Below are 17,453 nucleotides of genomic sequence, written 5' to 3'. Positions count from 1 at the left end.
AGTTTTATCTCCATAACGTAACTGTTTCCAAACAGATTACATGCTGTCGTTAAAATGCAAAAAATAAATGATGGAAAGTCATTTAATATGACATGAGTGTCTGGTCACTTTCTGAAATCTATCACTATATTTCCTCACTGGAATTTTTTAAAGAAGACCTGTGCTATGCAAAAGCTTTCAACTAGCTATGTTATCATATTTATTCATTCATTCATTTATATCATAATTCTTTTCACTTATTAACATATGCATTTTTCATTTATACCTTTTTAAGTAACATTGTCCTGCATTTGAAACTTGGGAGCTTAGAAAATTCAGCTTTTACCTACCCCCATCTCTGTTCATTGCTCTGTACTTGTGATTATCAGCAAAAAAGTTAAAAAATGAAAGAGAAAATGCTCCTTTTTGCTATAGTGCAAAGCCCGTTTTGCAGTGGCATCAGTGTGTTCCTTTATTTAGTATTTTGATCAATGATGGGGTTGTCTTCTTTAAGTTCAGGTAAAACATGGACAATCCAGGCAGACCTCACCAAAATTGGCAGGGTGGATGGGACAGGACCTATGACCAGGCCAGAGGACAGAACTTCAGACCTGAGGGCGGACACCAAGGAAGGAACAACCAGAGTGAGTTCAGAGGCACTTCGAAAAGGGGGAGGCAGAACTTCCAGGGCTCGTCCCCCGGAGGTTTCCGAGGTGGGCACAGTCCATCACTGAGGGATGACTTAAGATGGGCTTCTAGTCCTGACACCAGTGGAGGAAGTCAAGCAAATCACAAAAAGGAACGCTTTGAGCCACAAAACTGGAGGACAAGACCTCTTTCAGAAAGTCCAAGAGAAGATACAGAAGCTACTGATGGGAACACTCACAAATCAGGTAGACCCTACTGTAGATTTATACTTTGGTGCCATTTAGCCAGAGTAGTAGGCTAAATGACTCTGTACAAAAAGCATAGGCTAATCTCAAGTAAATTTATTTCTCAAAGGAAAAAGAAGAAATCGAAACAGGAACACACCTTCTGAAAATAACGGTGAAGCTGTAAATGAAAGACCATCCACCAAAGCAGACCGCAGCATTCGGCAGGCAGAAAGACGTCTTCAACGGGATGGGATAAACCCTTTGAGAAAGGTATGAATGCTTTTGTGAAATGCTCATTTGAAAACTGTAAGTGCTGCGGACTTTGTGTTCAAAATATATGAATGAAGTAAAGGTTGTAAAAGTTGATTTCCCAATTCATTAATATTTTTTTTTTTTAAGTGTTGTGACGTGTATTTCTCTTTTGCTATTTTTTTTTCCTGGATTTTTTTTCAGCCTCCCAACAGCCATCCCAATGCAGTTTACACGTGTTCTTTATGTGACATTTATTTGGACTCTGTCGCAGATGCCTATAAGCATATTTTCAAGGACAGACGTCACAAGAAAAGATCTAAGGTACATATTGTGTATAATTTAAAAGCACAGAATTGCTGATAATTCCAATGTGCAACACTAATGGCTTCTATATTGTCTGTAGGAACGACAAGAGCAGGAATTGTTAACAGTAATTTCACCTCCCAGTGTAGAGCAGGTCAGTGCGATAAACGCTGCTCTAGAGGATGTGGTTCGTGAACATGGAATGACTGACAAAGATGTGGAGGCAAGACAGCAAGCTGTTTCTATCATGCAAGATCTTCTCCTTTGTGTTATGCCTGGTAAGTTGCATATGCATTGTGACTTTCACTAAACATGTTTACACTGTATATTTTCTTTTTAGGAATTACCTTGAGGCTGTATGGATCATCTTGCACTAAATTTGGTTTCAAAAAATCTGATGTCAACATTGACATTCAGTTTCCGCCAGAGGTACTGCTCAGTTGCATTGGACATTTTTGAGACATGACTTTTCAATCTAACCTTTTTTTCCACAGATGACTCAGCCAAATGTTTTGTCCTTGGTTAAAGAATGTCTTTCTGTTAGCCGTAAGTGTTTGTGTTTTCTTCTATTTTAATGTAAATTCATGTGATTTGGTTTTAAAGTATTTCAAAATGTCTTTACTCTCAGCACTCTATGATGATTTGGAGGCAGACTTTCATGCCAGGGTTCCTGTTGTTGTTTGCAAAGAGAAAAACAGGTAAGAAATGTACATCTAGGGACCAAGACCTTATTTTCTGGATTTTTATATATTTGTTATATTTTGTTGTATAATGCTTTATTTTTTTTTTTGTAAAAAATACAGAAAAAAATTTAAAGTATATATATATTTTTTTTACTTTCACAGTGGTCTCATCTGCAAAGTGAGTGCAGGAAATGAAAATGCTTTTCAGACTACCTCATACCTGTCGGCTCTCGTGCACCAGGAGCCCCTCCTCCTCCCCCTTGTTTTGGGCCTCCGACGCTGGGCCCAGGTAATCCATTGCTTCATGAAATGCCAAGTTATGCTGCTTTATTTGAGTTGATGTTATGTGTTGCGTTGCTTTGTTTGATTAGATTTGTCAGATTGACCGTCCAGAAGAGGGAGGACTTCCGTCTTATGCATTTGCCCTTATGGTTGTCTACTTTTTACAGCAGCGTAAACAGGCTCTCCTGCCGACTTACCTAAACCAAGAGGTAACCTTAACCTTATGTGGGGATGTTTGAAGTTTCTTCTTCTTTCTTTCTTCTGATACATACATTCAGATGTTGTGGTTTTACGTTTATTGAAGTGAAGTAAGAAAATATCAGAAATATCAGAAAATTTAACTATTCTTTACTGTGTGTGCTTTTAAACATTCTGCAGATTAAGGTGTTCTCACTTAGCAGGCTGAAAGACTTCAGTCTCACACATGTAGATGATGATGGGCATATACACTGGGTTTATTCTCCTTCCTCTTCTAAAGAATCTTTAGACAGATCCAGTCCAAATGGGAAGGTAAGAGTAAATGTAAAACATTTGGCTCATTGAACACAACACTTTATGCACATGTTTTCTCAACAGGTTCCTCTGGGGCTTCAGCACCCTCACCCTCCTGTGGAAGTTGGCCTTCTATGGGTGGAGATGCTTCGTTTCTATTCTCTGGAGTTTAAAATTGAGGATTATGTAATTAGTGTGCGTACTCGTGCAGTGCTCTCCAGAGAGATGAAAGACTGGCCAAAAAAACGTATTGCTGTAGAAGGTATAACGTTTATAGTCTCTTACTTTTAGATGTTGTCTGCTTGGTTATATAACAGAAAATATTATGATTTTTTTTTTTTTTTTTTTTTTTGAAATCTAGATCCATTTGCAGTAAAAAGGAATGTGGCCCGCTCAGTTAACAGCCAGCAAGTTCATGACTACATTATCCACTGCCTCAAGACTACATACAAGTACTTTGCACTTGCACCCAACACACCAACTTTGGGTCACAAGTTAAAACGCAATCGTGGTAAAGATGAGTTTGATCTGCCTGATGCAAATAAGATCATTATTGAGCCTCAATCCTTAAACCAATCAAAAAATGAAGAAACTGCTCCAGATGACTCTGATTGCATTATTGAAGAAGAGCTTGAAGACAGTGAATCTGAAAAAGACACTGAAAAAGCAGACCTGAGAAAAGGCAGTCTTTCTGAAGAGGAGGAAGAGGAGGGTGGAGAGCTTGAAGAGGTGGACACACAGCTTAGACGGCACATGGACAGTTTAACCACAGAAGATGAGGAGCTGTTTCCACTGGATGAAATCTCTGGGGAGGAGCTTTTATCAGAAGATGAGGGGCCTGATCTGTACACATCAGGTTTCATGGACAAAGTAGACAAAGTAGAAGAACCCCAAGAGGATTCTATAACATTGGATAAACCAGAAGGTGAAAAACATGGGAGTCTGTCCTACAGGTTCACTAAACAAGCTTTCACTAGAGGCAAAGTAAGGTTCTGAAGGATTTCTGTCAGGATTTTAAACTTGTAAATTATTAATTGTCTGTGGATCCTCCTTAGTCCCACATTGTTGTGTGTGCCTTGTGCAAACGTGACGGCCATCTCAAGAAAGACTGTCCTGAAGATTTCAAGAAGGTAGAACTTGACCCATTGCCCCCAATGACGCCAGACTTTCTGAGGGTACTTGACAAAGTTTGTGAGCAGTGCTACAGTAAGTATGCATTTATGTTGAAGATGAGGCTCAGTGGTGCTTTAATGTCTAATTTGTGTATATTTTTATTTTTATTTTTTCCTCCTCTACAGCTGACTTTGCTCCAGGTGAACTAGAGGAGAGAGTTAGAGATCACATTCTCCAGGATCTACAAACTTTTGTTAGGCGTCACTTTCCCGGTATTTGGCCAAATGTGCAAAAAAAAGGATTAAAAAAATGAAGTACAGTAAATATTTACTTGGTGTCTTGCAGACACAAAGTTACAACTGTTTGGATCGTCAAAAAATGGCTTCGGTTTTCGACAGAGTGACTTGGACATCTGCATGATGCTGGAGGGTCGGGACACTATAGAGGTTGTTGCTCTTTCTCTGTTGCAAATATGATGACATTGTGTTGCGCTTAAGACTAATTGACAATGTTCTGTCTTATTCTTTGTACAGGATGATGCCTGCATCAGTATAATTGAGAGCCTTGCAAAGCTGTTGAAGAAACACTCAGGTTGGGGTTCAATGGCTATTAAGCCTCATTTATACAAAGTTAGAAATTCTTTCCAAATTTCTGACACCTATCTGCTATCTAGGTCTTAAAAACATTCTACCCATCACTACTGCGAAGGTTCCCATAGTAAAGTTTTACCATGTTCAAACTGGTCTAGAGGGAGACATCAGTTTATACAACACACTGGTAGGATAGACAGGACAGCACGTGATTAATCCTACTCATTGAAATTATTGCATTTAGTTAATGTTTGTGCTTAAACCATTTTTCTTTGAAGGCCCTTCACAACACTCACTTGCTGGCATCATATGCAGCTATTGACACTAGAGTGAAGATTCTCTGTTATGTCATGAAGGTTTTTGCCAAAGTAAGTATTCTTAATTTAGAAGGTGACTCTGAAGGTCAAATCAAAATCTAACCCCCTTCTTACAGATGTGCGATATTGGCGATGCGTCACGCGGCAGCCTCTCTTCATATGCATACACCCTCATGGTGCTGTTCTATCTGCAACAGAGAAATCCACCTGTAATCCCTGTCCTGCAAGAGGTAATTTATCAAACAGTATACAGAATACTAATTTCTGCTAGTTTGGCCTGCTGAAAGATGTGGCAGCTGTTCTTTTGTTATAATTTGGACTGGTTCAAAAACCATCCCTGGTCAACTGGTTGGTTTAGCTCAGTTAAATGACTAAATGAGTGTTTGTTTTTATAGATGTATGATGGGAAGAAGCCAGAAAAACTTGTAGATGGGTGGAATGTGTACTTTTTTGACGATCTGGACGCATTGGTGAGTTAATGGATGTCACTGTTTTGACCATATGACTCATGACTCATTAAGGATAACAAATGCTCCTGTCTGCAGCCAAGTCGCTGGCCACACTATGGAAAGAACAGGGAGAGTGTGGGTGAGCTGTGGCTGGGTTTGCTTCAGTTCTACACAGAGGACTTTGATTTCAGAGAACATGTTGTCTGCATTCGACAGCATGCTCGCCTCACTACCTTCAATAAACAATGGACATCTAAATTAATTGCTATTGAAGGTCATTCATAGATTTAACATGACACTGGTCATTTGATCCTATAGATTCACTTATATTTGATATACATTAAACTCCCCTTTTTTTTTTGTAAACAGATCCATTTGACCTGAATCATAATTTGGGTGCTGGACTCTCTAGAAAAAGTGTGTATGAATTCCAACTATCACCTACACACACATCTATTGTATGCATTTCTATGCTGTCTTTTAACACTCACCAAATGTTAACAGTGATCAACTTCATCATGAAGGCTTTCATTAACAGCAGAAAAGTGTTTGGTACTCCTGTCTCGACCATTCCTGTTCAATACCCTTCTACAATGGTTGGTAATGAGACATTGGCAACATATAAATAGTATAAACATATACACCATTTTTTTTTACAAATGGTAAGCATACAACTTGTTCTAGGAATATTTTTTTGACCCTGACGTGCTCACAGAAGGTGAGGTGGCTCCTAATGATCGATGTTGCAGAATCTGTGGGAAGATTGGACACTTCATGAAAGACTGTCCAATGCGGAGGAAGTAAGTTATTGCATCTTTTGACATGGTTTTGTTTAATTTTCTACTTTCTATGGTCATTCCAAAATCATAACCTAATTTATTGTCAGGTCGCGTCACAGACAAGATTCTGAAAGAGGGGCTGATGCTCAGCGAGACGACACTCTGGATCAAGTGAAAAATCCGAGTGAGCAGTGGAGAAAAAGAGACCCTCTGGAACCTCGCTGCTGCTTCCTTTGTGGCTCTAACTCGCACATGAAAAAGGACTGTCATCTGTACAGAGGTCCTGCAGGTATTACTCATTTCATCTTTCTGAAAAGTTTATAATATAAAGTATGACATATTGGCAAAGATGGGCTTTCTCATTGGCTAGGGAATATGAGGCTGGACGCCTTTCAATCACCTTCTGGACATTTGGGAACACGGAGAGGAAGGGATAAACCTGTAGGTCATAATTCCAGTTATATATTATGTGTTTTTACAATTTAACACAAAATTGTTTTTTATTTCTCAGAGTAACCCAGTGAAAGAAGAGAATAAACGACTAATTTTAAGTCCCCATGCAGGTAAATTTTATTTAGTTTTGACCTCTTTCACTAATATATTATTGCTAGTAATTGTGTCCAAAGCTTATCAATTTTACTAGATAGAATTTAAACCTTTCTCTGAATTCTCTTAAGATCTTCAGTAAGAGCAATAACTTAAACTGTTGTTTGGGCTTTCAGGTAGTTTAGCCTGTCGAAATATGGGTCAGTTTGGTCCCAAGAAGAATCAGGAGTAATTAAGATGTAGCTCTCTGAGACTGTTGCTGCACATATCACTTGCTCCACCTTCAGGCTCAGAAGCCCTTTAAAAGCCAAAGCCAGGACTCCTTGACTTGAAGCCAAGTAGGGCCTTTTATTCGTGTTTTTTCCCCTAAAATACTCATCTAATGAGCTTTTTATTTTTATTTTTTATTTTTTTTAACAAGCCATTATAAATTCACCCAATGTACTTTTTAAATACACTGCCAGTTAATCCTTTATTTATTCCGTTTTATTTCTCAAATTTGTAACATATGATTAAGTGGCTTCTATATAAAGGATTTTCTGACAGGGTAATGGATTTTGTTCATCTTTGAGTGACGGGGTATTTTAGAAATGGCAAAACATTTGTTTACTTTATTTTACAATTGTTTTACTTCATTGGCACTGACCTCATCTGTCTAGTAGCTACTAGCTTTATAGACCTTCAGTGATGACTTTTATGTAGTTTTTAATTTAATTTTACCTTTTTTTTTTTTTTTTTTTTTTTTTTTTTTTAAAGTGCCATCAACTGTCTCCAAATGTGTTGTAGAAGAGTAATCTGGCTACTTAAGTAGTTACATGTTTGGGATGACCTAGTCTAGTGCAAGTTAATGTGTGTTTAAACTAGAGGAGATCTCAGTTAATGAAAAAAGTATTTATTATTAATGTTTCTGCTTTGTCACAGAATTATAGCTGCACTTTCAGGGTTCATGCTCTTGAATTTTGTTGCTGCTTGTGTCTGAAAGACCTGGTTGATTTTCTTAAAAAAAAATAAAAAAAAATAAAAAAAAAGAAAAAAAAAAGTCTTCTGGCTAAATGTCAAGATTTTATGCAAATGTTTTGATTTGATTTTAGAATTATTTTAAACCCTTTAATGTGATCATCTTAAAAGTTTTTTTTTTTTTTTCTTATTTCTGAGCAAAAGTTTAGTTTTGTGTTGAAATCAAATAAATGCAAATCACAAACCCATTTGAGTGTGTTACTTTTATATAATTTTATATTTAAATAATGTTTGGCTTGATGATGATTATAATAATAATATTATTATTTTGTTATTATTATTATTTTGTTATTTTATTTATTTTTTCTTGGTTTAGAGATATTTAACTTCAATATCTATGTCAATGCATGTTATATGGTACATGTACCGCTCAATATGTATGGTTGCATTGGCAGTCAATCATTATTTTGACCAATCGTTCGTCGGGGTGCTCACAGTAGGCGGGACCCTCTGTGTATCACGCGCTTGCGTAATAGATTGTTATGGTTTAGGAGTCAACATGTCCGCGTCCATGGTGCGAGCGACCGTCCGAGCGGTCAGCAAAAGAAAGATCCTGCCAACTAGAGCTGCTCTGACTCTGGTAAGACACAATGCATTAGACTTGTCTAAACATTGATCATGGGGAAATTATATTAGGCTAAGAAATGGACCTCCAGATATGTTTAGCTGAATGTACATTCCGAGGCTAGTTAGCTTGCTAATGTTACTTAACGCCCAATGTCGTGACAAAATAAAACTTCATTTCGCGTACCACATCTCTTGCAAATGCGCGTACGTTTTGGGGCCTGACCGTAGCTCTTATCGCGTTTACTGTGTGACATCTGTTAGGGGTGGATGACACTTATCCCTGTTTCGCCTTTTGCATCAGCGATGTTTACACGGCTTAGTGCTGCATATATATAGCTTAGTTCCAAAATACTACAACAGCACAGTCTATGGTTCTAATGAAGTCTAGTCCCAAAGCTAATCAACTTTGTGCACTTTGCGACGATGATGATGATTCTATGTTACACCGGAGAACATTTAAAACTTTCAAGTCATCCTGTTTGTGAGTACGTAAACATGCTTTAGGCCGTGTGGCATATTTTCTGTTGATAAAATGACTATGACATAATTTGTTAATACTTATTTTACTGTACAATAATATGACGTATTTTTCCCTTAGACTCCTGCAGCTGTGAACAAGATCAGGTTGTTGTTGCAGAACAAACCGGAATATGTAAGTAAAGGTTGTAAATTAATTAGTATATTCATATACTTATGAATATAACGGAATTAAAACACAATTTTGATTACCTATATGTAAGAATTATGTCATTGATTATTTCAGATTGGTTTAAAAGTGGGAGTGAGAACACGTGGTTGCAATGGTCTCACCTACACTCTTGAATACACCAAGGACAAGGAGAAATCTGACGAGGAGGTACTCCAGGACGGTAAGCTATTCATTATCAATCAAAAACAAATAAGATATGTCTAATTATCTTGGCTCTTTCTTGTAGGTGTTCGGGTTTTTATAGAAAAAAAGGCTCAGTTGACACTTCTGGGAACTGAGATGGATTTTGTGGAAACTAAGCTCTCTAGTGAATTTGTCTTCAACAATCCAAACATAAAGGGCACATGTGGCTGTGGAGAGAGCTTTAACATATGATCGCAGTCAGTATTTCCTGCCCAAGCCCTTTCCTTCCATGCTTGTCACATTTAAAGACTGCTGACTGCTGTGAGGAAATTTATAAGACTTGGATGTGCCTAAGTTTCTGCTACTGTTTCTCAGATGCAGCAATGTCAAGATTTTTTAACCACTCAGATGCAAACCTCTCTTTTTTTTTGACATTTTTTAAATTCCTGGATTTGCAAAATCTTCAATGGACCACAGCTGTCTCATACTAGGAGGCTATATTATATCCATTTACACATATACAAGTTATACAGACATTAAAAAATGGTGTCACAGAGGATTCAATACATTTTTATTAAAACTCACAGAAAAACATCAAACCTTTTGCCAACAGTATGCAGACATAGGTTTCTTGGATTTGCTTTACCAGTGTGTATAGTCTAGAAATGATATGAGTATTTATTTATCAATAGATGTAAATATTTAACGTTGAACCACACATTGAACGCACAAAATCACGCACAAAAACATGTAAGCCTCTTGCAGAGAACAGTTTTTTTTTTTTTGCTTTTCTCAACATTGCATTTGTATGGTATTTAATGTGTACTGGGGTTCACCAACTGTGCAATATGCCTGTATACATATAAATGAGCCTACTAATAAATAACAATGTTGGGTTATTTTTATTGTGTGTGAATTGTGTTCAAGTCACATTTAAACTATAATGTGATTTTATTTGAAATGGGACACTGATTAGTTTACAGCATGTCATTTGTGCTTTTTGCTCATCTGACTGGATAAAAAACATGTATTAACATTTTATTTAGTCCTATTGTCAAAGCATATTGTCAACTGAGCAGCTATACATGAATGGAGATCATAAGAGCAGAGAGTCTTTTGAACTGAAGGTAAATTTATGTGAAATAAGTCAAAGGTTTTCTAATAGTTGTAATTCAAACTGTTATTCCATGGATGTACTGTGATGTTACTGGTGTATGATGAAGAAATGTAACTGGTATTGCTACAAACCAACTACTTTCAAATATTTGCAGGTTTCAGTCTTGCTGAAAATTCTGGCTAAGAATGAGTCTCCAGTGGAGACTCTCCACTGCGTACCAAAAATACCTGCAAAAAGCATTCATACCTATTCTCAGCTAATTCTATGAACATACAATGTAGTTCATACCCAAAATTTACTGTAAGCTGCAGAGCAGTCCTCCCTGAGTGCTTTAGTGGGTTGGTAAATCAGTGTTTGGAGAGACCAGACCACTTGAGTGAAAGTCTGTGGACTCACTACCTCTAAGGCAGAAGGAACCCCACACAAATGCAGTCTTTCTTCAATACCAGAAATGTCCTGCCATGTCTAGGAGCAATGTGTCTGTAATTAGGGATCACACTAAAGAACATCAGACAGTACATGTTCTAGGTCTTGATGAAGTGATATGGAAACCACAAACATCACAGTTAGTCGGAAACACAGGTGAGCTCAGAAATGTGTTTTCAAGTAAGCAATGTATCCTATTTTATACTAAATAGGATGACTCATTTATACCATATGTTCTTTAGGACCAACCACTGACTGGTTTGTTGAGGACTTGGTTGACCTTCAGAGGAAACCTTATCTAGGTACTCCAAAGAAATGTAGAGCTTTGTGTTAGTGTCTATCACTGTAACCACATGGGCACTCTAAAACCAATCATTAGAGAATAAATAATCCACAATGCAATCAGGTCATAGAATGATTGATTCAGTGCCATATAACATTACACTACAGTCATATTAAAAGATTAAGTCTCTTATCTCATGTCAAAAAAGTTGAAAGCCCTGAAGACAACAACTTATGTGCATTTTACCCTACTCAGATAGAGCCAGACAGATCCAACAAAACATGTGACTGCAACCAATTTAAAACTAAGCCAAATATCCCGGAACTAATGCTGCGTTAAAATGAGGGTAGGGAAGTAGCTGCCACCCCCGTTTAAAATACCTTTATGGCCAAATACACCGTGTAAATATCCCAGATGTGCTTTGATGCGCTACATGTCTTTCAATAGATAAATAGAGAGTGCATGAACATCTTTGCAGATCGAGATTTGCTCATAGTGGGGCTTTCTAACAATACGTACCTGAACGCGTCACTTCGCACGCACCATTCACGCCCCCACGCCGAAGAGAGAGGAGGAGGTTACTCGAAAGAGAATCTGTCCACTGGCTCATACACTGCACGAGCACAAGCAGCATCACTTATCAAACCTTGGAAATATACGTAATTTTTATTTTTTTATCATGGAGCAGAAACCAACCATCAACTTCGGCGCTGGACCTGCAAAACTTCCTCAATCAGTACGTACGATGACTGTATGCTTTAGCTATCGCATCAGAACCATATGGGTTGAATATTAGCCATCCCTGTCCAGTTTGTGCATTAGAGAAAAAAAAACAATCAACCGTATTCTCATTTACTGTTGCAGCTGCGATGGTTGCAGTCTTGAGATTTGTAGAAATGCACGTTGCATGTTCATGTTTAGTGTGAAAAGGCGTCTGCTAATGGAACTTGATTTATTAGCCTTAGAGAGTGTAGTTTTGTGGCATGGGATTCGCATTATTTTGCACTATGTTGGTGATATTATTCATTTTATTTATGCATACGCAAACATATGTCACCAGGTTCAAATCACCATGGACTGTGATGCTGGCACAGCTCCAGGTGGTTGAAAAGACAGTGTTGAGTTGCATCAGCCTCATTCATTCAAGTGGGAATGTGTTCAATTACAAAAGCACCCACTAGATGGCAGAAAATGGCTTAGTTTGTAAAGAAATCACGTCAAAGAGTTAGCTAGGCTCAAATTAAAGTATTTGCATAGTTTGTTTGAGCTTGCATAATTTAATTTTTCCCAAACTATGGTTCTGGTATGATGCAATTTTAATGGTGGCACTCGGGGCCTTTTTTTAATATGTGAGACATTAGTTTAAAACTGCTAATAGCTGCTGGACAGTCAAATAAATGTCATTATTATTTCTTGTAGGTTCTGCTTCAAGCACAAAAGGAGCTACTGAGCTACAACAGCCAAGGAATTAGTGTTTTGGGTAAGTAATCTCTACATTTAGCATGTTTCTTCAAAACTCTTCTAGTTCTTCTGAGAACATTACAGACCCATACTGGTTCTGCTAGTATAGTTACGTAATAATGATCTTCTAAGTTCTCACATAATGCTACACTAAATCTCAGGTAATTTAAGAAATATAAACCGCTTTTTTTCATTGCAGAGATGAGTCACCGATCTGCAGACTTCAGCAAAATCATGAACAAAACAGAGAATCTGATGCGAGAACTGCTGTGAGTTATTATTTGCGGTAAACACACATTTTGGATAAATTACAGTTTTCTTTTATTTATTTCCACAATACTATTTGTCTTTACCTCCACAGAAATATCCCAGACAACTATAAAGTGATGTTTTTGCAGGGGGGTGGGTCGGGTCAGTTCAGCGCTGTGCCTCTTAATCTCATTGGCCTAAAAGAAGACAGATGTGCTGATTACCTTGTGACTGGCACATGGTCAGCTAAAGCTGCAAAAGAAGCAGAGAAGTATGGCAAAGTGAACATTGTCCACCCAAAGCTTGACAGCTACACAAGTGAGTACACCATTTTCTGCACATGAAGCTTCTGTGGGCTTTGGCATCCAGTTTGTGGGTTACATAAAACACAAAGGGGCCACCCCCCCGTAAAAAGACAGGCATTCAGAGCCTTCCACATGGGCGAGTCAGACTAGTGCTGTCAGAAGCTGTTCACTGTAGGGTTAGCGTAACTAGGTCACAGCCTGACAAAATGTTTATTCTTAATTATTTAGATCAATAAATGAATACTTAACACTTTCTAACTGAGCTTACATCATGTAAGTGTCATGCCAGTGATCATGGTAAAAAAGGTTTTCTCTTTCCAGACAACACACTGAATCAACATCAGCATCTAATTATATCAATTAAAATACCAAATGGATTGGAACATTTGAAAATGTTTGCCACATATTAGAAAAATGTTTGCCACAGCCTCCATAGACTAAATAACTTAATGTCAAGTATAAAAGCGATGATATAAAAAAAAATGGTACCCTCCATGTCCACAGAAATCCCAGACCCGAGCAGCTGGACTCTGAACCCTTCAGCGTCCTATGTTTATTACTGCTGCAATGAGACGGTGCACGGAGTGGAGTACAACTTCATCCCAGAAACAAATGGGGTCATTCTTGTGAGCGACATGTCCTCTAACTTCCTGTCCAGACCAGTGGACGTGTCAAAGGTCAGTTATGGAAGGAAATATCATGTTTGTTAAGCAAAAACACACAAACCCCAACAAGGTTATCAAGATTAAGTGGAGCTTTATTATTAAATACAAGTAAATTCATCAGTACATATTACACAATACATGCAATCTGAATCACAACAAGGATTGTTGGAGGGAATAATGGCGATTAAAAGTACAGATAAAATCGGTTCAGAATGTATTTTGATGATATTGTACATTTAAAAATTCACCTGCTTTATTGTTATTGTGTCTGTAGCATAAAGTAGATCCAATCTTATCATTTATTGTGATATTTCCCTGTAGTGACATATTGCCCTTCAAAATTTGTTATCATGCCAGGTCTACTTGTACACTCAATGTAATGTAAATATAAAGAGAGATTAGTTTAAAATACATCGCCCTTTTCAAATACTGTTCACTTTTTTAGTCGTGACTCACTGTCTGTTTGCTTCTGCAGTTTGGTTTGATCTTTGCCGGTGCTCAGAAAAATGTGGGCTGTGCTGGAGTGACTGTGGTAATCGTGAGAGAGGACTTGTTAGGCCATGCCCTAAAAGAGTGTCCGATTGTTCTGGATTATAAAGTGCAGGCAGAAAATAATTCCCTGTACAACACACCACCATGTTTCAGGTAACAGAAATCTCCTTGTTCTGTTGTATAAATATAATTCCACAAATAAGAAAAAAAAAAAAAAAGCCAAAAATATTATAGTTTGTGCTAAGGGTGGGTGATTATATATAGGGCACTGATTAGTCATAATGTGTATTGGTAAAGTTTAGCAATACATTTAGCACATTTCTAATTTAAATAGAAGATCACTGGGGCTACAGAAATTAGTTATGAATTTGATTACAAAACCAATTTGTGGATATTGAAACATTTATATTGATATTTGCCATATATTTATATATATGGCAAATATCAGTTATCCACAACACCAACAAGACACATATCAGATATTTGTATCGTCGGGAAAAAAAAATCCACATTGGCCTAATAAATATTGTACCAGTTTATGACATTTTAATTGCAGTGACCTTGGCTTAACTGTTGTTTCATGAAATATAATATTTTAGTGTGAATTTTTATAGAGCTTTCTTTTCATTCATTAGCATCTATATCATGTGCCTGGTTCTGGAGTGGATCAAAAACAATGGGGGCAGCATTGCCATGGAAAACCTCAACAACCAGAAGTCCTCCTTGATCTACGACATAATCAACAACTCAGATGGTTTCTATGTGTAGGTTGCCATGATTAAAGTGAAAAAACAAAACAAAAAGAGAACTAACTAAATAAGCTAAATGATCTTTATTAGGTGTCCCGTGGATCAGCCCTGCAGAAGCCGAATGAATATACCATTTCGCTTGAGGACAGAAGAAGGCGATGAGGCTTTGGAAAAGAAGTTTCTTGATGGAGCAGTAAAACGTGGAATGATCTCACTCAAAGGACACAGGTTGGACATGATTAGATCTGAATTGAATTTTAAGAACAAACTGAAAAAAATAAAATAAAATCTGATTTTCTATCCGGCAAGGAACATTGATGCATCTGAAATTAATGAAGAGTATAAAAATTACTTCTTTGATATGATGACTGTATAAGTCGTGTTTTTTTCTTATTTATCTCATTTTATAGGTCAGTTGGGGGAATCCGTGCGTCCCTGTACAACGCTGTCACTCTGGAGGACACTGAAGCGCTTGGCACTTACATGAAGGAGTTTCTGAAGGAGCACATGTAGATACAGTTTAAGACCTTAACTGTGAAACAGTGGCATTCTTGATGTACAATGGACAGAATCCTGCCCTTTATCTACAATATTAGGTCCATGTTGGGTCCGTCGAAGCTCCTTAAAGGTGTAGGTGATGTCCTAAATAAGTCTGTCTGTCATTTTCATACAAAGTCTTGAAAAATATTAATGTACATATTCAATTCCTAATGTGTAATTACATTCCAGTAAACATATGTTGACTAAATAATTGCTTGATGTGAGTTTATGTGACATTGTAACTGATTACATGTACTGAATATACATATTCTGAGTACTAATTTTAAGTAACTATATTATGGTACAGTTACTTTTTCATTTGATGGAATTCAGAATAGTTGTATTCCTTTGATTGAAATATATGGCAGTGAGAAACATAGAAAATAGAGTTATTGTAATGAGTGCATGTATATAATTTTTCCTTCCCCAGTTAATGTTTAAAACAAATATAAAGCTGTTTTTAATACTATGTTGCAGTATTCAGAATGCAGTATTCTGATTGAGCCACGTTTCGGAATATGTTACAAAATACATTTTAAAGTATACCAGGGGCATACCTGTGATACCAAACAAAGATGACCAAACTATCTGTCTCTCCACCACACTAATGCTACAGGTAGTCAGACTGATAATTATATGTCGATTATTATAAGTACACATGTATTACCAGCCAACAACCACTAGGTGGAAATGTAGATCACAAATTGGGATTCTTTGTCGTGCTCGTGCCTTGTAAATGTGTGTAGTTGCAGTAGCTAGCAATAACACTGCCAACTGAGACAGTATGGAAAAAAACAATGGAAAAGTGGTCTTCAGTGAAGCTATAGTAATAACATACTCGTGTATCTTGATATATAATGTTTTAATAGTTCAGTGTAATTCTCTGAAGTCATGCACATCTGATCATATAGAGTAAGAAAGAAAAGGCCTCAATAAGCAGCTTGTAACACAACTTCATTTTGAAATATAATAAAGGAATAGCAGGAAGGCCACAAGAAGGTACGCTGATCCAGAAGTTATTATTTTATACAACATCCCATGTGGATCTTCCCAAAAAAGTAATTTTGGCTGTTAGCAAATATCAATATGAAGAGTCGGAACAGCAGTGTTGACTGTACATCCCAGGGGCGGGAGCTGTTGGTCTGTGTGCTGAGTCTCCTCTGCCAGAGTCAGATCCTCTGAGCGACACAGAGAGAGAGAGAGGATGCACATCTCTTTAAATCAGGGATCACTTGGTAAAAGCTGCTGGCTGCACATGGTCAATTTCAATGGGGGTCCTTGCTGCTTTTATACTCTATCATGTGTATAACCTCTGACATGTGCTCTGTACCATGCATTTAGTCCAGTGAAAAGTGAACCTCTCCAGGCATAGGTATTGTGTGAAATCGTTCACTTTTGTGTCTGAGTGTGTTTTCTGTAAAAAGACAGGCAATGTTCACACTGGATGATTCCAATAAGTGGAACAATAAAAAAGCAGCCCTTTATTTGTGTGAAATATCTTAAAATATTCAGGATATGTAAGATATATAAAGTATTTTCGTACCATAAAACCAATTAACAATGTATGACTAAACATTTTAATGGTTAGGAATATGATGAAACTAGTGCAATCCATTCACTTCAGCCCTCATATTCAGTGGTTGTGTAGTCACAGCTGCCACGTCCAGATGTGGCTGCCATTCCCATGTACAAAAGCAAGTCAAGTGTCTTTCCCAGGGACAAAATGACAGAGCTGGATTTGAACTGCTCTACACCTGAGCTACTGTTGCAGAGAGCCAGTACCCTCAAGGTTTGTCATGGGCACACAAATGAAGTTATCACATAAAAATGGAGAATAGCAAGGCATGGCTTAGCAGAGTTACTACTAGTGATATAAATATAAATAAAATGTATTACTACTATTATATAGTACAACAGTACAGTACTGTGTGATTAAAACTATTAGTCTTATGATCATAACCGACCAACCTTTTGTCCATCAGGGTCATTTTGATTAATCAAACTAGTCTTCCTGTCACATGTTCTAATTAAGACAAAACTACACTGAAGCAGTCTTCCCCTTATTGCTGATGACGCTGTGTACAGTCCCC

The 17,453-nt window shown here is 37.4% G+C and overlaps 3 protein-coding genes across 4 annotated transcripts; all 3 read left to right on the top strand.

The window, feature by feature from the left end:
* Positions 1 to 472: 472 nt before the first annotated feature.
* On the top strand, positions 473 to 7,699 carry tut7 (terminal uridylyl transferase 7). Of its 2 annotated transcripts, XM_055163130.1 has the most exons (28): positions 473 to 872; positions 982 to 1,124; positions 1,308 to 1,427; positions 1,510 to 1,687; positions 1,750 to 1,838; positions 1,904 to 1,955; positions 2,038 to 2,107; positions 2,255 to 2,381; positions 2,464 to 2,583; positions 2,753 to 2,884; positions 2,951 to 3,128; positions 3,228 to 3,850; positions 3,922 to 4,072; positions 4,165 to 4,251; positions 4,325 to 4,425; positions 4,513 to 4,570; positions 4,653 to 4,756; positions 4,848 to 4,937; positions 5,003 to 5,116; positions 5,282 to 5,356; positions 5,432 to 5,609; positions 5,705 to 5,752; positions 5,840 to 5,931; positions 6,020 to 6,135; positions 6,222 to 6,403; positions 6,485 to 6,555; positions 6,626 to 6,677; positions 6,837 to 7,699. In XM_055163130.1, the coding sequence occupies exons 1-28, from the start codon at positions 506 to 508 to the stop codon at positions 6,890 to 6,892; spliced, it is 3,774 nt and encodes a 1,257-aa protein (XP_055019105.1). In that variant the 5' UTR covers positions 473 to 505; the 3' UTR covers positions 6,893 to 7,699. The 2 variants fall into 2 exon arrangements, with proteins under 2 accessions (XP_055019105.1, XP_055019106.1); XM_055163131.1 differs by lacking the exons at positions 6,485 to 6,555; positions 6,626 to 6,677; positions 6,837 to 7,699 and having other exon boundaries at positions 6,051 to 6,135; positions 6,222 to 6,364.
* A 458-nt stretch (positions 7,700 to 8,157) lies between these two features.
* On the top strand, positions 8,158 to 9,975 carry isca1 (iron-sulfur cluster assembly 1). The gene is made up of 4 exons (XM_020926963.2): positions 8,158 to 8,257; positions 8,843 to 8,896; positions 9,008 to 9,113; positions 9,180 to 9,975. The coding sequence occupies exons 1-4, from the start codon at positions 8,177 to 8,179 to the stop codon at positions 9,326 to 9,328; spliced, it is 390 nt and encodes a 129-aa protein (XP_020782622.1). The 5' UTR covers positions 8,158 to 8,176; the 3' UTR covers positions 9,329 to 9,975.
* Positions 9,976 to 11,442: 1,467 nt separating this feature from the next.
* Positions 11,443 to 15,574, top strand: psat1 (phosphoserine aminotransferase 1). The gene is made up of 9 exons (XM_020926854.2): positions 11,443 to 11,638; positions 12,322 to 12,382; positions 12,563 to 12,632; positions 12,725 to 12,930; positions 13,422 to 13,594; positions 14,058 to 14,227; positions 14,710 to 14,838; positions 14,914 to 15,051; positions 15,234 to 15,574. The coding sequence occupies exons 1-9, from the start codon at positions 11,582 to 11,584 to the stop codon at positions 15,334 to 15,336; spliced, it is 1,107 nt and encodes a 368-aa protein (XP_020782513.1). The 5' UTR covers positions 11,443 to 11,581; the 3' UTR covers positions 15,337 to 15,574.
* The last annotated feature ends 1,879 nt before the right edge of the window (positions 15,575 to 17,453 follow it).

The sequence above is a fragment of the Boleophthalmus pectinirostris genome, unplaced genomic scaffold, assembly GCF_026225935.1.
Source record: "Boleophthalmus pectinirostris isolate CB_2022bp ecotype Guang Dong unplaced genomic scaffold, ASM2622593v1 HiC_scaffold_519, whole genome shotgun sequence".
NCBI classification, from domain to species: domain Eukaryota; kingdom Metazoa; phylum Chordata; class Actinopteri; order Gobiiformes; family Gobiidae; genus Boleophthalmus; species Boleophthalmus pectinirostris.
Note: the sequence above shows the minus strand (reverse complement) of the source record. Positions and strands in the feature narration are given on the sequence as shown.